General features: G+C 51.3%; 2 protein-coding genes across 2 annotated transcripts in view; one reads left to right on the top strand and one right to left on the bottom strand.

Moving 5' to 3' along the window:
- The window catches only part of LOC134434371 (zinc finger protein ZFP2-like), a gene marked incomplete at its 3' end in the record, with an annotated part of 230231 nt that overhangs the window by 93775 nt on the left and 111657 nt on the right, over positions 1–24799 (bottom strand). Inside the window, exon 3 of the mRNA XM_063183036.1 lies at positions 13542–13794. Coding sequence (XP_063039106.1) covers positions 13542–13794 — 253 coding nt within the window. The remainder of the gene's footprint in view (positions 1–13541; positions 13795–24799) is intronic.
- On the top strand, positions 3306–6099 carry LOC134434390 (zinc finger protein 239-like). Its single transcript, XM_063183054.1, has 3 exons — positions 3306–3411; positions 4989–5070; positions 5257–6099. The coding sequence occupies exons 2-3, from the start codon at positions 5016–5018 to the stop codon at positions 5919–5921; spliced, it is 720 nt and encodes a 239-aa protein (XP_063039124.1). The 5' UTR covers positions 3306–3411; positions 4989–5015; the 3' UTR covers positions 5922–6099.

The following is a 24799-nucleotide window of genomic DNA, read 5'->3' as shown; positions in this document are numbered from 1 at the left end:
TAGAGCTGGGATTGGGGTTAAAGCTGGACATGGGATTGGCTTTAGGGCTGGGGTTGGGATTGGGTCTGCGGCTAGGCAAGTCTGGCACTGGGATGAGATTAAATACAGAACTGTGAGTGTGTCTAAACATGGAGTGAGATTGAGACCAGGATCAGGGTCAGGTTTGGGACTGAGCTCACCCAGGGCAGGACAGGGGGGATGTCACTGCAGGATGTCCCTGATTGGCAGGAGGGCGTTGTCCCAGCCCTCCTCAGGCACCTCCAAACATGGGGGACAGCTGGGTGCCCCAAGATCCAGGTGCTCTGTCGTGGTTTGACTGGAAATGGGACATCTGGGATATGTTGTTTTTGCTGTGGTCACCAATGGGTGTTCGGATTTTAAGATGAGCACCTGGTTTGACCAGTGGGGCATTGGATCCGCCTCTTGAGACCACAAACCCAAGGAGTTAGAAGCAGGGCTCTTGTCCTTCAGAGCTCTCTTTGGATTTCCAGTGGGAAGGAGTTGGGTCTCTCCTCCGGCCCAGTTGCTGGCTGGGCTGGGGGAGGGGAAAGCCACGTGGCCCATCTACGGTAGGCCGGACCAGGTGGAAGGGTGGAGGGGCACTGAGCGACCTGTTTACCCCCCCCCCCCCTCCTTTTGGAGACGGAGAGAGAATGCAGCCTGTGCTTGAACTGTTACCTTGAAACTTGGTATCATGTGCTGGCAGCACGGCTGGGAGGAGAAGGGGCGGGGGGCAGCGAGCAGCCCAGCTGCTTGGGAGAGCTTTTAACCCTTGTGGATAATGAAAACTTCACAGAACATTACCTTTCCTAGAAAAGGGATAAGAGTGGAGGATGAAGGAAGAAACAGGCCAGTAAGGGGCTCTGGCAAAGAGAAAGAGAGATGTTGAAGGAATGGAGGAAGATGGAGTGGCAATTTTGCTGGACTCTTTTGTTGTATATCCATGGACTGTTTCCTGGTGATACAGAGGCTGCATTGCAGGGGGAAGCAGAGGCTCGGAGCCAGGAGAGTTCGGTGTTGAGACCCCTCGGCCCCAGGGGGTGTAGAAGAAATGGGGGGGACAAAGGTCCCAGAGATGAGAGTGTGCTCTGCTTGGAACGAGACGAGGCATCCTTAAATGGTCCACCCTGAAAGCAGGCCTCTGCCCCATCCCATGCCTGGTGGTGAGAGCACCTTGGCATGGAAAGGAGATGTCACGAGATAGCAGGACTCCGGGCGGTGCTAATTGTGACAAGAAGTCCGTGGCACAAGGAAGGACTCCGTCTAATCTTCATGAGCTGAAGATTTGATTTTCTAAAGGGTGGTGCCAGACCGAGTGTGGATAATTTTGGGAAATGTAATTGTACTGGGGATCTGGAGGAGGAGGGGGAAGTGTTTCTGTGTAGTTTTCATTTGCCTTGTGTTTTCTGTTTTTTTTTTTTTTTCTTTTGTGGTTTAGTTTTTTGTAGTTTAGTTAATAAAGTTTTTTTTTCCCCTTTTTTCCCTAAGCAGGAGCCTGCTTTTCTTATTCCCGGGTACCACCTCACAGCAGATGCCAGGGAGAGGGAATTTTCATGGGGGCACTGGCATTGTGCCAGTGTCAAACCATAACATGCTCCCACGCTGGCCCTCAATACCAGGTGAGCATTCCCTGAGGGCAGCCCTGACTGTGACCCTTGGGGCTCTGGGATCAGTCCTCACATCCCTGTGGGAGCAGCAGCAGACAGGATGAGAGATTCCCTCCCCCGTTTTTCCTGTGGAAGGGTGAAGCCCAGCTGCCCTTTCCTTTTGGTGCCTCCTCCTCTCCTCAGCTGAGGATGTCAAACTCCCCAGGAGCAGGAAAATCCCCATTCCCTCTTTCCTTGTGGCTGCAGCCTGGAAGATCCACCCAGAATGAAGGATTTTCTGACAGCCCTGCTGAATGACACTGGCAAGAGGTTTGTGAGAAGGGGAAGAAATTGTATTTTGATAGTAAATAAAAGGTGCAAAATTATTCCTTTCTGTTATATTCCTTTTCAGTCAGTTCTGGTCTGTTTTCAGAGTGCCACCTTCTCAGCTGAGTGTGTTTGTGCCCTCCTTTCTCTCCTGCCTCTCTTTGCCTGCTCTGTTTCTCTCTCAGTGTCTCCCTTGACCCAGGGCAGCTCACACCAATGACCGTGCCCAGATTTAATTCCCAATTCAGGAGCTACAACAACCATGGGGGAAGTTATGAAGGCTCGCAGTGAAATGCCACTGTAAGATCCTGCTCCACTTTTGGCTCCTTCTTGACAGCTTTGCCCTCAAGGGCAGGAACATCTTTTCATAGCTGAGAACTGGAATTCCAGACCCTGGCAGTGAGTGCCGTGGATCCCAGAGGGGCATTCCCGAGGCTCCCAGGGTGGTGTTCCTGCCGTGCCTCCCAAGGAGCTTCTCTCCCAAGGGGAGAAGATCCAGCAGCTCTGTGGGCTCCCAGAGCACACAGCAAAGGTGGCTTTGATGGACATTTTCCAGCACCTTCCCCTCTGGAAGCAGAGGGAGGGAGGAAATAGAAGCGAGTCCTGGAAGGACTGGGGTGGGAAGGGACCCTGTCCATGGATTACGACCCCGCGAGGGAGAGACGCCTCTACCCCAGTGAAGGACCGAATGAGAGCGTGGGAAAGCAACCGGCGATTATTGAGCGTGGACTGAACGGAACAAGAAATGGGGAGGAGAAAGGGAGAGAAAGAAAGCGGGAAGAGGTCTCAAAGAGAGAAAGAAAAAGGAAAGAGGTCTCAGAGAACAGAAAGAAACAGGAAAAGGCTCCCGCCAGGAATCCGCAGCTCCCAGCAACACCCGCAGGGTGTAGCGCCTTTTACAATTCCAGCCAATCAGAGGACGCGGTAAACAATTTCCAGCCAACCAGAGCTTTTCTCTCCGATGACTCACCGGTTGCCAGGCGGGCCCGCAGAGCCCGGCGGCCCCCGAGCGGAATTTGGGGCTCGGGCCGGGGGACGGATCCGCCCCGGGGGGGTCCCCGAGCCCCTGCCCAGCCCTGGGACCGATCGGGGGCTCCCCCACCCAGCAGCCGGTGCTGCGGGGCCGCGGGGCAGAGCGGTGGGAAAGGGGGGTCCGGGCTGGCAGCGGAGGAAATGCGGGAGGAAGAGGAGGGAGAGGAGGAGCGGGAGCGGGAGCGGGAGAATCGCGGCGCTCGCAGCGCCCGCACGCCGAGCCTGCAGCACCCCCTGCCCCGGGAGCATCGCCCCCAGCCCCGAGCCGCAGGGGAGGGCGGAGGCCGAGCTCGCCCCGGCTCCAGCCAGGGGACTCCAGGAGGATTTTTTGGAGAGTGTTCGAGCCGGCAGATCCCGGACTCGAGCCCCGGATATCTCCGGGCTCCCCAAGAGGAGCTTTTTCGGGGGCAGAGGAGCCGCGATCGCCCCTCGGGAGGGTCCCGGGGGTCCACGTGGGGATGGCCCGGTACCGACGGGGCGGGACATTGGTTTTGGGGATCCCCGTGAGACCCGGGGCTGTGGAACGGGGGACCCCGGGGCGGGGAGAGGGGAAGGGGCGATACCGGAGCTGGGGGACCCCCGGCAGCCCGGAGATGAGGCGGGGACGGGACCCCTGACCCTGACAGGGGCGTGTCCTGGGGTGACTTCATGATGCTCGTACCCCCATCGGTCTGTTTAGCCCAGAAATGAGTTCTGCACCTTGAAGGCTGGTTCTGAGAGCGAAGGGGAGGAGGAAGAGCAGTTGTTTGTTTTCATACACTGCACTCACTCCTCTGCATTCCGGCTCCTGGCCTGTTGTGATGCCTTAAGGAGCTGGAACAGAGTTAAGACGGAGCTAAGAGGAATGAAGTGGATTTTTACTGAAGTGCCTTCAAAGGCCACACCCTGGCAGTACCGGAGCCACAGCTGTGCCTCTACATCAATGGCTCTAAGATGGGAGCAAAAGAGGGCTTGGTCATGAGATCTCACATATTTATAAGTTTCAGTCCATTTGCATATAGGAATTAACTGACCAATTAATAGCTTCATCCTCCTTGCTTGCTTGGCCACCCTCCTCTTTTCACGTTGTTTATGCTTTGGGCCTGAAGTTTTAAGAGATTGTCCTTGAGTCTCCAGCTAGAACAGGATTGTTTTGTCTTCACCACCCTGTGAAAAGATCCCAGTAACACTTAATATAAAGCTAAAAGCTGCACATCAAAACAGAATTAAAACCTAAGGTATCAGTTGTCTGCAGTTGGACAGATAGCAGGACAGAGCTCTCCTTTGCTTTTAGTTAGTTTTAGCTCGCTGAGGCAGAGAAGTTCCCCCAACTGTGATTTTTCTTTTTCTTTGGAGCTGTTTAAACCTGCTCTGCACAAACACCGAGAACACCACCAGCACCTCACACCTGTGGCCCACCAGGCTGAGCCTGGGCTGCGGCAGTTCCAGTGCTGGAGGGGCCGTTAACAGACTGATAAGAGACTGATAAGAGACTGAGTGAGCTGAGCTACAGCCCACGGAGGGACTTTCTGAGTTTGTCATCTCTTTTGGAGCGGCAAGAGATTTTATTTTTTAATATTGTTCATTTTTTGTGCTGGTGAATGCTTTGCCTGTTAAATAAACAGGTTTTTCCCCTTTTCTCCATGGAAATATTTTCTCGACCTGGTTGGGGGAGGGGCCGCTTGAATCTGCTTTCTAGAGGAAACGCTTTTGGAGATTTTCTCCCAAATTTGCCCTAAACCAGGACAGGGTGGTGGGAAGAGGGGAGAGCCCCTAGTGACAGAACTGGGGTGAGGCTGGAGAAGGGGACCCCAAAACCCCCCAGCATCCCTAAGCAGGACCCTGGAGAGGGGGAATTCCCAGTGCCCATGGGATCTCCAACAGCCCTGAGACAGAGGACCACCAGAACCCCAGAGACTGGAAATGGGAAAATCCTGGTGGCTTTTTGTGATTCACTCTTGATTTTTGAAGGATTTTATGGACACCAGATGACTTCTAGTGATGGACTTGAGTCGGAGGAATCCCCAACCCAAGGCATTCACACCTTGTTTTTCCCCAAACCAGGATTTTCCATTCCCAAACCTTGACAATATGGAGGAGGAGAAGGCTTGGAGGAAGAGGAAGATGCCTCAGGACACCCAGGCAGGTGAGGAGAAAGTCAGTGCCCCTTTGCCCCTCTCTCCTGCTCCATCTCCCAGCCCAGCACAGCCCCCAGCTGCAGGACAGCCTTGCTGCCAACCCTGCCCAGCTGGGGATGCACTGGGGGGATCTCCTTCCCCTTTCGGGTGGCCTGGAGGCAAATCCCATCCTCTCCTTGTCCTTCCTCCCCCAGGGAAGGAGCTGAGGATGGAGACCAGGGAGGAAAAATCCCCAGGGACAAACCTCATGGAAGAGGCTGTTTTGAGCAGCTCCACAGTGCAGGAACGCAATGTGGAGGAAAAGCCCCGGCAATCCCGCACAAGGAGGGGCTGCAAACCCAGCCCAGGGTGGTCTGAGGAGAAAAGACCCACCCTGAACCAGGAAGGTGGACAGAGCTTCAGCCAGAGCTCAGAGCTGGTGGCCCATGAGCAGCTTCATGCCAGCAAGAGGCCCTATGAGTGCTTGGAGTGTGGGAAGAGCTTCAGGAAGAGATTCAACCTGATCTGCCACCAGAGGATCCACACTGGGGAACGGCCCTACAAGTGCTTGGAATGTGGGATGAACTTCAGCCACAGGTCCAACCTGGTTGTCCACCAGAGGTTCCACACTGGGGAGAGGCCCTACGAGTGTCCCAAGTGTCAGAAGAGGTTTCACACCCACCTCCTTGTACATGAGCGCATTCACACCGAGGAGAGGCCCTTCCGCTGCTCCAACTGCGGGATGGACTTCAGGCACAGATCCACCCTCGTCACCCACCGGCGCATCCACACCGGGGAGAGGCGCTGTGAGTGTCCCCAGTGTGGGAAGAGCTTCTCAGACCGCTCGTTCTTTACCCGACACCAACGGAGCCACCGGTAAGGGCAGCCCTGTGAGTGCCCCAGCTGCAGGGGGAGCTTCATGCACTGCTCCAGCTTCATCCCCCATGGGAGGACCCACGTTGGTCAGAGCCCTGGCGATCCACATTCCTGGTGATCTGCATTGGGAAGGCAGCTGGACATTCTTTTGTTTTGACCCTAATTTTCTTTGGATTCATCTTCATCCCTTTAAAACAGAGAAAATTGGGGTAAAACTCAATAAATTCATCAATGGCATCTAAAGCCTCACTTTTTACTTGTGTTTCAGGGCAATCTGGGATTCAGGGAGATAATTGGGAGAAATTGGGGGTATTTGATGTACTTGTTTCCCTTTCTTGGCACTGAAAGAGACAAGAGGGTTCAATCTGTCACCTCATTGCCATTGAAAACTACTCAATCCCACCCCAAAATTCCTGGATTCCACAGCTCTTTGGTGGGGAATGGGGTTGGAAGGGGATTGAGCAAAGTGGCCTTCAAATCAGGAGGGTTGAGATGGGAATTAGGCAGGGCAGGATGGGTGGGATGGGATTTGGGAGGTGGGAAATGGGGGAATTATGGCTTGGGAAGGGGGCCATAATGTCCAGGAGTGGTGGGATGGGTTGGGATTGGGACTGGGGAGGTGGGTTGGGGTCTGGAATGAGGCAGCCAAAGTTTGGGAATGATGAAGGGAAGGGGAGCCCATTACTGAATGAGTGCTTGAATAATCCACATTCCTGAAGAGATTTTGGAGTATCTCATGTTTCTGAGGCAGTTTTGGGGCACTCCCCAGCTCTTGGGGGTCTTTCCTGAGAGCAGCTCCATGAAGCCCCATTGCCAGGGGTGGTTGCCTTGGGCACGAGCTCAGAGCTGTATCCAGAGTCCGTTGCCTCGGTGCTGGAGAGCAAAGAAATGATGAACGGCCCCAGACATCTCCAGTGTGTGTTTGGGGCAGGGAGAGTTCTGCAAAGATGGGGTGGTCACTGCCCCACCCCAGCCACTGCAGCCTCTGGCCCAGCCCCAAAGTGGCTGCCAAGCCCCTGGCACCCTGAAAACCCCACCTGAGAGAGGGACCAGAGCAGGTCAGGCTGTGACAGGGGTGTGACACTGACACGTCCCACGGCCCCAGAGCTCACAGCAGCTGAGATGACACTGGATCCAAGGCTGACTGTGGATCTCTCTCCCTCTCCTCCTGACTTCCTCTTCTCAAAATATGCATGACTTGAAGTTGGACAGGTTAGAGTGTGCTCAATCAGTGCTTTGTCAAGTGATTTACTGTAATTCCTTGTTGTTTCAGAATTCCCAAGTATCTCATTCTCTGAAGTTTGCAACTACAAGTTTGTTCTCCACCCTCCTGAGCAGTTTGTTGTTTTCTCCCCTTGGCCATCTGTCCTGCAGGCTGTGCCCCCTGTGCGTGCTGCTCCTCTGCCCTGGCGGGCTGCACTCGCCCATCTCGCTGTGCCCCAGCATTTCTCACCCAGCATTTCTGTGCCCTCCCTGGGCTCCCTGCACCCAGCGCTGCCGGCTCCTGGCACACAGAGCCAGGGCAGGAGCCCACCCTGCCAAGGGGCTCTGGAGCAGGGCGGGGGCTGCGATGGCTTCTGAGCTCAGCAGCTGCTCCTGGCATGGTTCCATGGAGACCGAGCACAGCAACGCTGCTGAGCATTGTCCCTGCTGAGGGTCACACACTGCCGGGGCACAATCTTTGCCTGCAGGATTGCTGATCATTGTCCCTGCTGAGGGTCACACACTGCCGGGGCACAATCTCTGCCTGCAGGATTGCTGAGCATTGTCCCTGCTGAGGGTCAGAAACTGCCGGGGCACATTCCCTGCCTGCAGCATTGCTGAGCATTGTTCCTGCTGAGGGTCACACACTGCCGGGGCACATTCCCTGCCTGCAGGATTGCTGAGCATTGTCCCTGCTGAGGATCACACACTGCCAGGGCACATTCCCTGCCTGCAGGATTCATGCCCGACCCAAGCGCTGCACTTATGTCTCCAGCGTTGCTTTCTAACAAAAACAGGGGAAGGCAAACTGTGCAGGTCACGGTATTTTAGTGTGTCTAAAACTCGCTAAGTCATTGATCTTAGAGGTGAGATGCATTTAGAACTCATGGCATGGAGAAATAGTGTAAGATGGAAAAGGGGAGCATAGAAATAAACTGAGGAAAACATTTCAGATGATTTCTTTCCATTTTCATTTCACTTCTGGAAAGCTGGTTCAGTTTTCCAGGAATCTTCTCTGTGATCCTGTCTGCTCTTTTCAAAAACCTTTCCCGGAGAGTGGGGTCGAGATCTTGTCACAAGATGTGCCACCACCTGCAGCTTCTCTTGGCTTTCCACACTGCGTGCAGCAGGACTCTTGCAGCAAAGCAGGACAAAAGTTTTGAGGACTTGACAACTTGTCCTTTCTTTTCCTGGTGGACTGGGGAGTTATGCTATGGGTAAGGTTTTCATTGTTACTGTTCCAGGCTAAGAAAATAGGAGGTGGTACAAAGAATTGTTAGGGAATACAAGCCTGGCTGAATGCAGAGAAAGAATCTCCAGAGCCTGCAGCCACAAGTGGAGAGCTGTGTGATGATCATTCCAACCTGTCACTGGACATCTTGAAAATTATCTGGAATGTGAAGATGCTCTGACAGAGGGAGTTTGTTTCTGAATTCAGTGTGGATGATTCCACATCTGGTGCCTTGGTGCATAAATCAAGAGCACAATCAGTTAATGATAAGCACCAGAACAAGATGGACCTCTCAGAGTAGCTGACTGAAAGAATCTGAAAAAGAGAAATGCAGGGAATGACCGGGTGAACCTTTCCTGGAAGAAGGATGATTTTTTCTAATAATTACTAATCTATTCCCTCGTCTTTTGGCTTTCTTAGCAAGGCCATTTCCATCCAATATTCCCCAGGAAGTGTGAAGCGTGAGCTTGTGGAAGTGCCTGAAAGATGCCCTGTTCCTCTGCAGGGACACTCAGGCTGGAACAGGAGCCAGAGCCCTGTCTGGGGAAGCCTCCTCTGAGCTGGAATTTGTGCTGTGCTGGGAGAGGAGGAGGAGGGGGAGAAGGCTGGCACTGTGTGGCAGGAGCAGGAGGTTTGGGCCAAAGGACATTCCGTCTGTTTCACTGCCCCGCAATGGGCGGCTGTGCCCGGGGCTCTGGGCCTGGCCTCGCGTGCGCTGAGTGCCCTGGGCTGGGCTCAAGTTCCTGCTGGGACTGGGCAGAGCCTGGGCTCAAACTGGGGGCAGCAGCAGTGCAAAACACCTCTGGGCATCTGCATTTCCTGCTGCTGGGAAGGAGCAATGAAACAAGTCGAGAAGTTCTGGTTTCTGTTTCTCCTGGTGGATTTTTTAATTTAATTCCACATTGCAGAGGCAATTTCTATGCTGGCCTCTGTCAGTTTATTCTATTTCAACAATGCCAGCAACAGGGCTATGTTTGAGCACCGCAAATGTGGCCTGTGAAGCTTTAATTCCCCTCATCTTAGTGTTCAGAGGCTGGTGGGCATTCCAGTATCTGCTGATCTTTATGCCTGTGTGATAAATAGGTATGATTCATGCTGATAAAAATTGAAACAGTAATTGATACAGTAATTAATATTTTAGAATAATAAATTAGTTAAAAAGTTATAATGCCAAAGAAGAGAGGGAGAGGAGGGGCTCCACCCCCACCCCTTCCCAGCAGATGTTTTCAAGGACTACAGGAAAGAAGCTGAAGATACAGTTGCTAAAAATGAACAACAACCCGGTTGGGTCCCAGGAAATGCTAATTATAAGGGATTTATTGCCTTGATATGTAGATGTAGTGATACGTTAGTCTTGGCTTACATTGTACTGGCTTGGTGCGCATGTGTAACCCTAAGGTGAATTAAGGAACAAAGAGGAAGAGGAGAGGTCTTCATCCAAAACGACCCCCAAAGACTTGTGCGACCACCAAACTGAGTGGTGGCGCATGCGTGGTAAAGGTGGTAATAAGGGCGGAGATAGAGATATGATGAACCGAAAATGGGAGGAGATGATATTGACACACGGCAAATAAGGGGTGACTTTCACTTGGCAAGCTTGTACGTGAAGTGGCAAGGGTCATTGAAGTCTGCCCTCCGTACCCTGCAGTATCTTTTGCTTATGTGCTATTATTGGAACCAAATTATCCCTTATTTTAATTAAATTATATTGTATTCAATTTTATATTTTTTTAAATTTTAACTATTTAATTAAAATTGTTACTACTTTTATTATTGTTTGGGGGTTTTTTTATGATGGGATAATTGGGCAAACATAACACCTGTGACAAAAATACTGACTTCATTGTCATGAGAGCACCATGGGTAGCACCAACTGAAAGAGGCATTTGCAGTTTTATGGATAAAATTCAGGTTGCAAGCAGAAGAGGGCCAAGAGCAGCCATGATCTGCAATTCCCAAGGCAAAGGCACCAGCAGCCTCCTCCTGTCACCTCAGGGTGAGTAAAAGAGTGTTGAAAACAGCGCTGGAACCCGATCCTTTCTTCCTCTGAGGGCTGGCTCAGGGCAGCACAGGCGGGCCCTGAGCAGTCAGCCAGCTGTGGGAGCTGGTTGCTCTGCTCCAGAACTGAGCTGGAAAAAGCCCTTGGGAGCCAAGGCAGGAGCAGGCGGGAAGGGGCCGGCGCTGCTGCTGCTCCTGGTCCTGGCTGGGCCGGGCCGGCGCCCCCTGCGCTGCGGCTGCTGCTGCTGCCAGAGCCGGGCGGGACTCGGGGACAGGGAACGGACACGGGGGGACAGCAAAGGCCTGGCGGCTGCAGGGATGGTGGCGCTGGGGCCGGGGCCAGCACAGAGCTTCAGCCTGCAGTTAACCCTGAGGGAAACGCTGGGGAAAGGTTCCATTTCAGCCCTTCTGCACTCATGGCTGTGAAGGGACTGAAATGAAAGGAGAACAAGAAGGGCCCAACCTCTCCTCCTGCCTTGGGTGGAGCTCCGGGCCTGAGTCTGTGAGGGGCTGGGAGGGGCTGGGAGGGGCAATGAGGGACCATGAGGGTCTTTGAGGGGCCATCAGTCATGAGGGGCCTTGAAGGGCCTTGAGAGGCCATGAGGGGCAATGGGGAACTCAGAGAGGCCTTAAGGGTCTGTGAGGGACTGTAGGAGCCCAGGCACCTCATGGAACCAAGGGTCCATCATGTCCCAGCAGGGCCTTGTGGAACCAAAAGGACCATAGAGACGCTATAGAACCTCGTGGTATCACAGGTCCATTGTTAGACAGAAGCCACAGCAGGGCTGCAGAACCAAGGGGATCATTGTGGCACTGCACAACTGTGCAAACCTGTGAGCCTACCAGGGAAAGGGCAGTAGCAATGCCCTGGAAAGACACACCACAGGCTCCGGGCACTCCTCACAGCTCAGGGTGAGAAAAAAGGCTTCCCCCATAGTGCTCTGCAGCACTATGTTAATTTGTCCCAGTTTTGTCCTTCCCATTGGCCTTCTCTACCCCTTTTACACTTAGATGTTCATGTTCTGGCGAGTTCTCCCTTCCTATTGGTGTGTAATCCTGTCCATCTACCCTGGCATTTCCTACTGGTCCCTTCCCAGTGTACCACCCCTGAGCCCTCAGACCATTGGATCCCTGGTGCTCTCCTCTGCACCCTCTTTCCCTCCATTTATACCCTGGACAATCCTTTGTCTTTGGCCTCTGGACACTTTCAGCATTTCTCTCTCTCTCTCTCTGTGTGTGTGTGTGTATCTGTGTGTCTGTGTGTGTGTCTGTGTTTGTGTTTGTGTGCTGGTGCTCTTGTGGTTCCTACCCATTGGCACAAGACACTCTCGGGGAAGGTTGTGTCCAGACCACCTAAGACTGCAGCAATACTCATTTTTTTCATTTACTCTGTGGTGTAAATGAACCATTCTGTCTAATCATGATCAGAAAAAATCAAAGTTGTATTTATATAAATTTATCTGGTATTCTATGATTAATCCTGTGGGACAAATAGCGTTAAAGTTCAATTCCAATGCCCAATCTTTTACATCTTTGACAAAGACTGGGGCTAGGATTGGATCCAGCCATTCCCAGTCTCCTCTCTTAGAAGGAATTTTAGAAGTCTAGGGGCGCTGAACGAGTTTGAGGATCCTTCATGGCTGTTTGGTGTAATATCTGCACTTCATGTCTAAGCAGGAGTTTCTCCAATAAAGAAATAAAGCTCTTGCCTCAAGCTCCCACTGTGCCCATGACAGGAACCCCTGTGAGTGTCTGGGACATCCCAGCTCTTTGGCAGCCTGGGGACTCCTGGGATGTCACCGTGGAGCCCCCATGAGTGCCTGAGACAGATCAGTGCCTTTGCAGCCCAAGGTCCTCTGGGATGTCACCATGGAATGGCTGTGACTGCCTCTGACCACACAGCTCTTTACCATCCCCAGAAAGCCCTGGGAGGTCTCAATGGAGCTCCTGTCTGTGCCTGTGACATTCCAGCTCTGGAACAGCCTGGAGACTCCGGGAAAGTCCCCATGGAACCCCTCAGAGGGCCTGTGACAAATCTGATCCTTAGCAGGCAACCATCACCAGCCCCCTGTTGCTATGGTCAGTTTCCATGGCAGCTCCATGGAGACCCCATGCCAGGGGTGGTTACCATGGACACCAGCTCAGGCCTGCAGCCAGAGCCCATTGCCATGGCAACCATTGGCAGTCCCATCCCCAGGCTCATGGGATCCCAGAACCACAGAATTGGCTGAGCTGGGAGGGACCCATCAGGATCCTCCAGTCCAACTGCTGGCCCTGCACAGGACACCCCAACAATGCCAGCCTGGGCCTGGCAGCGCTGTCCAAACGCTGCTGGAGCTCCAAGAGCCCTGGAGCTGGGACCCTTCCCTGGGGAGCCTGGGCAGGGCCCCAGCAGCCTCTGGGCAAAATCCTTTTCCTGAGATCCAACCTGAGCCTGCCCCGACTCAGCTGCAGCCGTTCCCTTCACTCCTGTCCCTGAGCACCAGAGGGAAGAGGTTCCCACAGCCCCAGCCAGGGACCCGCTCCCAAGGCTGTTGCCATGGCCACCAGGGCTGGGACCAGCTGGGATGCTCGGTTTCCACGGGCCGGGGTTCAGGAATGGGATACCCCAATTTCCTGCTCCCGCTAAAACTGTGCTGCCCTGGCTGCCCTCCCGCCTCCCATGGAAAGCACAAAAGGTAAAGATCCTCGGTCTGGATAAGAACAATTTATTGGGAACAGCAACGAGATAAGGAACAAACAGAAGAGAAAAAATATTGATAACAGAAGGGATAAATAAAACTGTTTATGGGGAAAACTACAACACAGCTGCCTGGCTCTTCCCAGCAACATATTTCCCCCACCTGGAAAGAACACCATTCTTCTCAGGGAGAGAGAGAGTCCCTTTCCTGCCCCTGGCAATGACTTGAGGTGGGAGTGAGTATAATGATGCAGCCATGGCCAGACCCTCATGTTCCTCAGTTCCACACCATGTCATTGACAGGGGAAGGAATAGGGACAGGTGTCTTCCCAGCATGGTTCATAGGGAACATGGATCACCCAGGGTCTTCCCAACGTTAGACCTCCATGGGGGATGAAGTTGGAGCAGTGCACGAAGCTCCTCCTGCAGTTGGGGCATTCGCAGGACTTCCCTTACTGGTGACTCTTGTGGGTGTTTTGTCAAGTTGAGGCTATGAGTGAAGTTCTTCCCACACTGGGGACACTCGTAGGGCCTCTCCTCTGTGTGGATGCATTGGTGGGTGATGAGGTTGGAGTTGTGCTTGAAGCCCTTCCCACAGTCAGGGCAGCGGAAGGGCCTCTCCTGTTTGTGAATGTGCTGGTGGCAGCGGAGATGGGAGCTGGTCCGAAACTTCTTCTGAAACTGGTGACACTCGTAGGGCCTCTCTCCAATGTGGATGCGATGGTGCTTGATGAGGTTGGAGTTGCAGTTAAAGCCCTTCCCACGCTAAGGGCAGCAGAAGGGCCTCTCCTCTGTGTGAATCTGCTCATGCTGAAGTAGACTGGAGCTACTTTGAAACCTCTTCTGACATTGGGAACAGACGTAGGGCCTCTCCCCAATGTGGATGCGTTAGTATCTGATGAGTTCTGACCTGTAGCTGAAGCCCTTCCCACATTCCCCACACTCATAGGGCCATTCCCCAGTGTGGATCTTCTGGTAGCTGAGCAGGGTGCTGCTCTGCCTGAAGCTCTTCCCACACTCCAAGCACTTGTGGGCCTTCTCCCCATCATGGACCTGCCCATCAGCCACCAGCTCCGAGCTCTGGATGAAGCTCTGTCCACCATCCTGGCTCAGGGTGGGTCTTTCCTCCTCAGAGCACCCTGGGCTGGGTTTGCAGCCCCTCTTCCTGTGGGATCTCAGGGGATTTTCTTCCCCAGTGGAATTCTGCACTGTGGAGTCCCTCTTAACAGCCACTTCAACGAGGTTCTGCTGTGGGGATTTGTCCTCTCTCATCTCCATCCTCAGCTTCTTGTCTGGGGGAGGAAGGACAAGAAGAGGATGGGATTTGCCCCCACGCCAGAGGGAAGGGGAAGGAGATCCACTCAGTGTATCCTCATCAGGACGGGATTGTCCTGCAGCTGGGGGCCATGCTGGGCTGGGAGATGGAGCTGGAGAGAGGGGGAAAGGGGAACTGACTTCCTCCTCACCTGCCTGGGTTTCCTGGGGCATGTTCATTTCCTTGCAGCCACCTCCTCCATCTGGAAAAGGTTTTGGGATGGGAAATCCTGTTTTGGGAGGAAAACAACAGATGAGCACATTGTTTTTTCTACTGGTTTGAAGGCAAACCAGGGGAGGGTCTAAGCCAGAATTACAATTTAATAGGAAAATGAAGATCAAGGCAATGATACTGCTGCCACCACCCTGACCAGCAGGTTATATCCTGACCCTATCAGTTCAAGGCAGTGTTTCTGTCCCATTAAATTGTGGCTATAGTCCTGTTGGAGTGATGAACGTGTTTCTGTCAAAGCAGTGATCCTGTATAAGTGTCTGGTCTTCCTCTGAAGGTCCAGTGATGGGTATGAAGCTCTTGTCCTCTGGGAATCCAGTAGCCAAGCTGCTCCTAGTGTTGAAAGCATCAGCTTATATCCAGGTAGGAATGCTTGGATCCTCCCCCTAGGTGGAACATCCCACAATGGGATGATAGAATTTTATCAGTCCTGCAGTGACACTCAATGGTCCATCCAAAGATATCTCCCCTGGAGGGTGTTATCAGGGCTGAGTCATGGAAGAGATAAAGAACACTGCCCCACCTGTTTATAGCAGTTGATGAAGATGGGGATGGAAAACATGCATTTGGTTACATCTTACATTGCAACCTGAAACAGTGGGGTACTCCCTGCTCAGGGGGTGAACACCACCCCCCTTACCCAAACTGGCTCAGGTGTAAAACCCCCACCTCAGGAAGGGCACACACACACAGGGGACAATGTTGCACTTGGCCTGCTCCAGAGGAGGTCTCTGTCCCTTGTCACTACCTTGCTGTTCCCCCTTTTCCCTTTCTTTCCATCTCTCTCTCTACCTCACATTTACTGTTCAATAAAATCCACTTTGGATTTGGTCTCATTAGCACTTTAATTGGGGCAGAGGCATCTCTCTAACAATTTTATTGACCATATTGCAATATTATTTTGGCACAGTGAGTTCAGGGCACTTCTGTCTGACTCCAAGTGCCTTTGACAACATCATGGTTCCCTCCTTTGAGGACGCTGTGGTTCTTTCTGGAAGAACTCCTGGTAACTTTGAAACAGTCCCGCCTTCCTCCTGGGGAACTTATGGGAGAAATGATGAGGAAAATGGCTGGTGTGGGTGGCCTTTGGAAAAAAAAAATATTTTGTTGTCCTTCCTTGGAAAGTTTGTTAAAATCACTGGACGAGAGGCAGCAAATTATATCTGATTGACTGATAAAGTTCACTTACTCCAAGGGGAGGAACACAAGGCTGCTGAAAGTCCCAGAAGAAGCCCAGCTCAAGTACCTAAATTCCCAAATAACTCCAGCCAGGGGTCTCCAGCAGGATTTTTTGGAGAGTGTTTGGAGCCGGCAGATCCCGGACTCGAGCCCCAGATATCTCCAGGCTCCTGGAGAGGAGCTTTTTTGGGGGGAGAGGAGCCACAATCGCCCCTTTGCAAGGTCACAGGGGGTCCACGTGGGGATGGCCCAGTACCGACGGGGGAGGACATTGGTTTTGGGGATCCCCGTTAGAGCCGGAGTAGTGGAACAGGGGACCCCTGGGGCGGGGAGAAGGGAAGGGGCGATACCGGAGCTGGGGGACCCCCGACAGCCCAGAGATGAGGCGGTGACGGAACCCCCTGACCCTGTCAGGGGCATATCCTGGGGTGACTTCATGATGCCCGTACCCCCAGTGGTCTGTTTAGCCCAGAAATGAATTCTGCACCTTTAAGGCCATTTTTGTGCGTGAAGTGTGGGAGGAAGAAGCGGCAGCTCTTTTTCAGAAAATGCTTTCACTTTGCTTCATTTCCTCCACATTATGGCTCCTGGATGGACAGGATGGACAGACAGACAGCGGGACAGAGATCTCCTTTGCTTTTAGTTAGTTTTTAGCTGGCTGAGGAAGAGAAGTACCCTGGACTGCTCTTTTTCTTTTTCTTTTTCTTTTTCTTTTTCTTTTTCTTTTTCTTTTTCTTTTGAGCTGTTTAAACCTGGTCTGGACTGAACACCCTGAACACCACCAGCAGCTCCCACCTGTGGCCCACTGGGTCGAGCCTGGGCCACGGAATTTCCGGCACTGGGGGTACTGATGAGAGACTGATAAGAGTCTGAATGAGCTGAGCTACTGCCCACAGGGGGACTTTCTGAGTTTGTCATCTCTTTATGTTTTATTGTTTATTATTGTTCATTTGTTGTGTTGGTGAATGCTTTGCCTGTTAAATAAACAGTTTTTTCCACTTTTCTCCAAGGAAATATTTTCCTGAACTACCTGGGGGAGGAGCTGCTTGAATCTGCTTTCTAGAGGAAACCTCTTTTGGAAATTTTCTCCCAAATTTTCCCTGAACCGGTGTAGGGTGGTGGAGAGAGGGGGGGAGCCCCAAGTGGCTGGACTGGGGGGAGGCTGGAGAGGGGGAACCCAAAACCCCTCAGAATCCCTAAGTAGGACCCTGGAGAAGGGCGATGCCCAGGACCCCATGGGATCCCCAGCAGCCCTGAGATGGGAGACCACCAGAACAACAGAGGAATGAGACTTGAAAGAGGGAACTCCTGGTGGCTTTTTTGATTCACTCTTGATTTTTGGAGGTTTTTATGCACATCAGGTGACTTCTAGAAATGTACTTGGGTGAGAGGAATCCCCAGCCCAAGGCATTCACACCTTGTTTTTCCCCAAACCAGGATTTTCCCCAAACCATCCTGCAGTGACATCCCCCCTCTCCCGCTGTGGGTGAGCTCAGTGCCAAATCTGACCCTGATCCTGGTCTCAATCTCACTCCACATATAGACACTCTCCAGTTCTGTATTTAATCACATCCCAGTCCCAGACTCGTCTAGCCCCAGACCCAAGCCCAACTCAGGCCCTAATGCCAATCCCATGTCTAGCTTTAACCCCAATTCCAGCTCTAATCCGAATCTCGGCCCCAACTCCAAGCCCAGCCCCAATTCCAGCCCCTTCCTAAATCCTCAGCCCCAAACCAAATCCCAGGTTCAGCAATTCTGGGGCTTTGGAGGTGTCTCTGTCCCTCTGACCCCGATGATGTTTGGGTGGGGTCACAGCAGGGCTGAGAGGGACAGAGACCCCCCGCCCTCCCCAGGTGTGAGAAGGTCGGAGAGCCCCCCCAGCCCCGAGCACCCTCAGCAGTGAGAGGGACACAGAGCCCCTGATCCCCAGCCCTGCACAGGCATTCCCTGAGGCCAGAGGGATGGAGACCCCCCGAGCATCCCCCAGGGTGAGGGGACAGAGAGTCCCGAGCATCCCCTGGGCTGAGAGGGACAGAGACAATCCCGAGCACTCCCTGGCACAGGGGTGAGAGGGAGGGAGACCCTCCAGGCATTCCCTGGGGTGAGAATGATGAAGACCCCCTGGGGAATGCCCTGGGGTGACAGGGACAGGAACAGTCCCCCAAAACCCCTCCCAAGCATCGCCCAGGGCGAGAGACTTGGAGACCCCTGAGCATCCTCTAGGCACTGGACAAAATAAACTTGGCAGAAATCAAACTTGACTCTGCATAAATCACTTTGAAGAATATATTCTCTTCCCACGAGTAACTTGTGATGAAAGCACAAACAAATCCCAAACATGAATAAACTGACAATCCAAGCAATTCTGTGGCAATTCCAAGTTTCATTGGTTCCTGCACAACTCCAGCTCAGCTGCTAGCAGGTTCCAATAAAAGAAAAGTGGAAATTTGGCCCAATACAGATTTTTAAAATGAAGGGGAAGCCTGTGTAGCTGTCACAAAGATGACAGGGATGAAGGGAAAAATGATTCTCACATTTGGCAAAGCCCCTAAGCCTAGGAATTCAGGAGTTATTTGGGAATTTAGCTACTTGAGCTGGGCTTCTTCTGGGACTTTCAGCAGCCTTGTGTTCCTCATTGTGGTGAGAATGAACCTTGTCAGTCTCGCTGGTAACATGTGCTTCCTTTCCTCCAACGATTTTAACAAACTTTTCAAGGAGGGACAAAAAAATATTTTCATTTTATGGGCCACAACAGCCACTTTCTTCACCAGTTCTCCCATAACTTGCTCAGAGGAAGCTGCATCCAAATTTCCAAGAGTTCTTCCAGAAAGAACCACAGCGTCCTCAAAGGAGGGAACCATGATGTTGTCAAAGGCACTTGGAGTCAGACAGAAGTGCCCTGAACTCACTGTGCCAAAATAATATTGCAATATGGTCAATAAAATTGTTAGAGAGATGCCTCTGCCCCAATTAAAGTGCTAATGAGACCAAATCCAAAGTGGATTTTATTGAACAGTAAATGTGAGGTAGAGAGAGAGATGGAAAGAAAGGGAAAAGGGGGAACAGCAAGGTAGTGACAAGGGACAGAGACCTCCTCTGGAGCAGGCCAAGTGCAACATTGTCCCCTGTGTGTGTGTGCCCTTCCTGAGGTGGGGGTTTTACACCTGAGCCAGTTTGGGTAAGGGGGGTGGTGTTCACCCCCTGAGCAGGGAGTACCCCACTGTTTCAGGTTGCAATGTAAGATGTAACCAAATGCATGTTTTCCATCCCCATCTTCATCAACTGCTATAAACAGGGAAGGCAGTGTTCTTTATGTCTTTCATGACTCACCCCTGATAATGCCCTCCAGGGTAGATATCCTCTGTGAATGGGCCATTGAGTGTCACTGCAGGACTGATAAAATTCTATCATCCCATTGTGGGATGTTCCACCTAGGGGGAGGATCCAAGCATTCCTACCTGGATATAAGCTGAGCTCTGCTACACCAGAAGCCCCTTGCCTACTGGATTCCCAGAGGACAAGAGCTCCATAACCACCACTGGACCTTCAGAGGAAGACCAGACACTTATACAGGATCACTGCTTTGACAGAATCACGTTCATCACTCCAACAGGACTGCAGCCACAATTTAATGGGACTGCTGCCACCACCCTGACCAGCAGGTTATATCCTGACCCTGTCAGTTTAAGGCAGTGTTTCTGTATCATTGCCTTGATCTTCATTTTCCTATTAAATTGTAATTCTGGCTTAGACCCTCCCCAGGTTTGCCTTCAAACCAGTAGAAAAAACAATGTGCTCATCTGTTGTTTTCCTCCCAAAACAGGATTTCCCATCCCAAAACCTTTTCCAGATGGAGGAAGAGGCTGTGAGGAACATGAAGGAACCCTGGAAAACTCAGGCAGGTGAGGAGGAAGTCAGTGCCCCTTTCCCTCTCTCTCCAGCTCCATCTCCCAGCCCAGCATGGCCCCTGGCTGTAGGACAACCCTGCTGCCAATGCCATCCTGCTGGGGATGCACTGGAGGAATCTCCTTCCCTGGGGCACAGAGGCAAATCCCATCCTTTCCTTGTCCTTTCTCCCCCACACAAGGAGCTGAGGATAGAGACCAGGGAGGAAAAATCTCCTTGGCCGACCCTTGTGGAAGAGGCCATTTTGAGCAACTCTAGTGCACAGGAATCAAACAGGGAAGAAAAGCCCAGAGATCCCTCAGGAGAAGGGGCTGCAAACCCACCCCAGTGTGCTTTGAGAAGGAAAGACCCTCCCTGAGCCAGGAAGGTGTACAGAGCTTCAGGCAGACCTCAGAGCTGGTGGCCCAGGAGCGGCTTCATGATGGGAGAAGGCCCACAAGTGCTTGAATTGTGGGAAGAGCTTCAGGCAGAGCAGCACCCTGATCAGCCACCAGATGACCCACACTGGGGAGAGGCCCTACGAGTGTCCCGAGTGCCAGAAATGGTTTCAGAGCAGCTCTAATCTCCTCTGCCACCAGTGAATTCACACGGATATTCCTCTGCCTGAACCGTGGGAAGGGCTTCAACTGCAGCTCCCACCTCATCAGGCACCTGTGCATCCACACAGGGGAGAGGCCCTACAAGTGTCCCCAGTGTGGGAAGAGGTTTCAGACAAGCTCGAATCTCTGCCTGCATGAGTTCATTCACACAGAGGAGAGGACTTTCTGCTGCCCCGACTGTGGGAAGGGCTTCAAGTGCAGCTCCCAGCTCATCACGCACTGGCGCATCCACACAGAGGAGAGGCCCAATGAGTGTCCCCAGTGTGGGAGGAGCTTCGCCCAGAGCTCTCACCTGACCAAACACCAATGGAGGCACCAGTAAGGGAAGTCCTGCAAATGCCCCAAGTGCAGGAGGAGCTTTGTGCGCTGCCCCAACTTTATCCCCATTGGAGGATCTATATTGGGAAAAGCCCTGGAGATCCATTTTCCCTCTGATCCATGCTGGGAAGACACTTGTACATTTTCCTGTCCCTGCCAATGATATGATGTTGGATTGAAGTACATGAGGTTCTGGCCATGTTCATGTCATTACATTCACTCCCACCTCCGGTCATTGCCAGGGGCAGCAAACGGACTCTCTCTCCCCTGAGGAGAAGGATGTTCTTTCCAGGTAGGAGGAAATTGAGATTTGAATTTTGAATGATGTTGAATTTTTCCCTGTAAATCCTTTTTCCTATCCGTTCTGTTACCAGTGTTGTTTCTGTTTCTGTTTGTTCCTTATCTCGGTGCTGTTCCCAATAAATTGTTCTTATCCCAGACTGAGATCTTTGCCTTTTGTGCTTTTCATGGGAGGCAGGAGGGCAGCAAGGGCAGCACAGTTTTAGCAAGAGCAGGAAATTGGGGTATCCCATTCCTGAACCCCGGCCCATGGAAACCGAGCATCCCAGCTGGTCCCAGCCCTGGTGGCCATAGCAACAGCCTTGGGAGCGGGTCTCTGGCTGGGGCTGTGGGAACCTCTTCCCTCTGGTGCTCAGGGACAGGAGTGGAGGGAACGGCTGCAGCTGAGTCGGGGCAGGCTTAGGTTGGATCTCAGGAAAAGGATTTTTCCCTGTAGCCTGCTCTGCGGCCACAGGAGCTGGACAAATGCCAGCTAGTCGCTCCCGGTGTGTGGCCAGAGGAGACCATAAGATCTGCCACTCCTGGGTTCTCCTCAAAAACCCTCGGGTAGTGGTGTTGTCTGCGGCATGGGTGGCGCAGGCAAGAGTGTGGCTATGAAGTCCCGAGATAAAGGAAGGAGGGAGTGCACACTCGTGTGGATGCCAAGGTGCTTTATTTCCCAGGTGAGACCAGTGATGGGTGTCAGAGGAGGACGGCTTAGGGAGGCACTGATAAAGGGAATGAGTGTGGCAGGAGGAGACACGAGGTGACCAATAAATGAAGCTCAGGGAAGGAGCGTGTGACACAGCTTAACCAGTAAGGATTACATAGGGGAGGGAAGAGGCTCTGGAGGCAAATTATACATTGAGTAAGGGATGATTGACACAGAAGGTTCTCGAAATAAAGAGGGGTGGTTACAATGATATACAGGGGAAGTGGGCAGCACCAGAAGGGAGGAAATAAACTTATAAGGGCATGAAGGGAAGGATCAAGGGATCAGTCACCTTGAGGGACAAGCCATTGGTGGGAAAACAAGGGGTAACAAACTTAGGGAGAAACCATTATGAGGGAAGTACATGGGGGGAACTGAGGACCAAACCATATTTTTAACTTATAAAAGGAATAACTGACTTTACAACCGAACTCATATAACCATTTTAAAATATGATGCCACAGAGCAGTTAGACCAGTTTTTGGGGCCCAATATTTATACATGGGAAGAGATGCAATCATTAATGATTATGTTGTTCACACCAGAAGAAAGACACATGATCCGAGCGGCTGGGATACAAATATGGGAAAGGGAGCATGTGCAAGGACCTCCTGGGGATATGAAAATGCCCATAGTGCGTCCTGCCTGGGAGCACCACTGCACTGGGGGAAGGCAAGACATGGAGGAATATAGAACATTGATTATAAGAGGTATCAAAGAGGTGGCTCCATGGAATTAAAATCTCATAAAGCTTTTGATGAGCAGCAAAGGAAGTAAGAAACCAGGACAGAGTGGCTAGAAAGATTGAGAAGGAATATGAGGCAATATTCAGGGGTTGACCCTGATACAGTGGCTGAACAGATCTTACTAGACATAAATTTCGTCACTCACATTTGGCCAGATATATGGAGAAAGTTAGAAAAGCTCGATGGTGGGCAAGAAAGGAGGTTAGAGGATCTTTTAAGAGAAGCACAGAAGGAGTATGTAAAGAGGGATGAAGAGAAGGCCAAGGCAAAAGCCAAGGTAAGGGTAACTGCCATTAGGGAAGGAAACCAACACATAAAGAACTACCCAGGTAAGGGAGGGGGATTCCAAGTGCAGGAAGATAGATGGAGGGGGGATGCAGCACCTTGGGACTGGGCACAAAAAGGAGAATTTGGGAAATAAGGGAACCCAGGACCAGTTTGATTTTACTGTAAAGGGAGAGGACATATCAGAAAGGATTTCCCCCAGAGGGAAAAGGAGCTGAGGATCTATGAGACTGAGCAAAAAGGAGAAGTGGAAGATTAGGGGTGTCAGGGGCTCTACCTCCTGGGGACAGAATACCATCAGAAGCACTTGATAACTTTAAAAATATATTCCCAGGAGGAAGCATTTGAATTCTTAGTAGAAACAGGGTCTGAATGAACTTGTGTTTGCAGAATCCCAAAGGGGTGCAAAACGGGTCAAGATACTGTGTAAGCAGTAGGTGCTAAAGGGGACGGGTTCCAGGTCTCAGTTATAAAGCAAATAAAGTTTGAAGGAACAAATAAAATAGGATTTGTGGATGTTCTATTACTTCCAGAAGCGTGGTGAAATTAATCAGGATGGGATTTACAGGTGCAGTTTGACATTGGAGTTCTGCTAGAGGAAGGGAAAACGGTAGTTAAGCTTCTCTAATTAAGAGAAGAAGATGAGGACGAAATTCACGAGATGGTGTGGGCAAATGCAAAAAACCCTGGTAAACAGAACATAAACCTATAGTAATAAATAGTTAATGAGAACCATCCAGTTCAGGTATGACAATATCCACTCTCCCTGGAAGGGAGACAAGGATTGCAGCCACAGATCCAGGACGTACTTGAGGATGAGACCTTAGAACCATGAATGTCCCCCCAAAATACACCCATATTACCAGTAAAGAAGTCAGATGGGACTTATAGGCTTGTCCAAGATTTGAGAGAAGTGAACAAAAAAACAGTGAATCGGTACCTAACCCCTCTACACTACTGAGTAATATCCCCCCAGCACACCAGTGGTTTAGTGTCATAGACCTAAAAGATGCTTTTTGGGCAGGTCTACTGGCAGAGAAAAGCAGGGATATATTTGCTCTTGAATGGGAGGACCCTGATTCTGGGAGTAAGAAACAGCTTTGGTGGACTAGGTTTCCCCAAGGGTTTTCCAAATCTCCAAACCTCTTCGGTCAAGCCCTAGGAGAAGTAACACAATTCTTCTCCCTCAAACCTGAGATAAAGCTCATCCAATATGTAAATTATTTCCTTTTCACAGGACAGGAAGAAAAAGAAGTTTGAGAATCCACCATAGTGTTGTTAAATTTTCTGAGGGACCAAGGACTTTGGGTAACAAAAGGGAAACTCAACTTTGTAGAGAGGGAAGTAAAATTCCCTAGGACATGTAATTTGTCAAGGGAGCTGGTGGCTGAACTCTGAGAGAATTACAGGGTTAGTCTCACTCCCACCGCCAAAAACAAAGAGAGAAGTCAGAAGGTTTCTAGGCTTGTTGGGATATTGTAGGCTATGGATTGAAGGATACACACAGGCCATCTGGCTCTTGTATGAAAAGTTAGTGGAAGAAGAGATTAGGTGGGGAAAAGATGACGAACAAATGTTTAAAGCTTTAAAGCAAAAATTAGTCAGTTCACCAGCACTGAGTCTTCCTGCCTCAGACAAACCCTTCTATCTGTTTGTAGATGTAGAAAGAGGAGTAGCATATGGAGTGTGAGCCCAGGGCTGGCGAGGATCCAGGAAACCAGTGGCCTATTTTTCGAAATTATTAGACCCTGTCAGCTAGGAGTAGCCAACCTGCATTCAGGCTGTGGCAGAGACTGCCCTACTCCTAGCAGAAAGCAAAAAATTAACCTTTTGGGCGAAAATTGAAGATATATATCCCAAACTCAGTTAGGAATATCCTGAGCCAAAAGGCTGAGAAATGACTCACTGATTCATGAGTGGTAAAGTATGAAGCCATCTTAATAGATAATGGTTTAGAGCTAATTGTGAGTAACCAACTCAACCCTGCCCAGTTTTTGTATGGAGAACCAGATGAGGAACCAATACAGAATTGCCTACAGGTTATAAACTATCAAACTAAACTAAGAGAGGACCTCTCAGATCAACCACACCAAGGTGGAAAACAATTGTACATCGATGGATCTTCACAGGTAATAAAGCGGCACAAGATATCGGGTTACACTATAGTGCACAAAGTGTTGGTGGCCACAGAAAAGGGAAA

Source organism: Melospiza melodia, unplaced genomic scaffold (assembly GCF_035770615.1).
Source record: "Melospiza melodia melodia isolate bMelMel2 unplaced genomic scaffold, bMelMel2.pri scaffold_35, whole genome shotgun sequence".
In the NCBI taxonomy this organism is placed as follows: domain Eukaryota; kingdom Metazoa; phylum Chordata; class Aves; order Passeriformes; family Passerellidae; genus Melospiza; species Melospiza melodia.
This window is presented reverse-complemented; position numbering and strand designations above follow the sequence as displayed.

What these genes read in the sequence shown, in the direction of transcription:
- LOC134434390 (XM_063183054.1), top strand. Translation starts at nt 5,016, where the DNA reads ATGGAGGAGGAGAAGGCTTGGAGGAAGAGGAAGATGCCTCAGGACACC. An exon ending in GCCTCAGGACACCCAGGCAG is followed by an intron (nt 5,071 to 5,256) that starts GTGAGGAGAAAG and finishes TTCCTCCCCCAG; the next exon opens with GGAAGGAGCTGAGGATGGAG.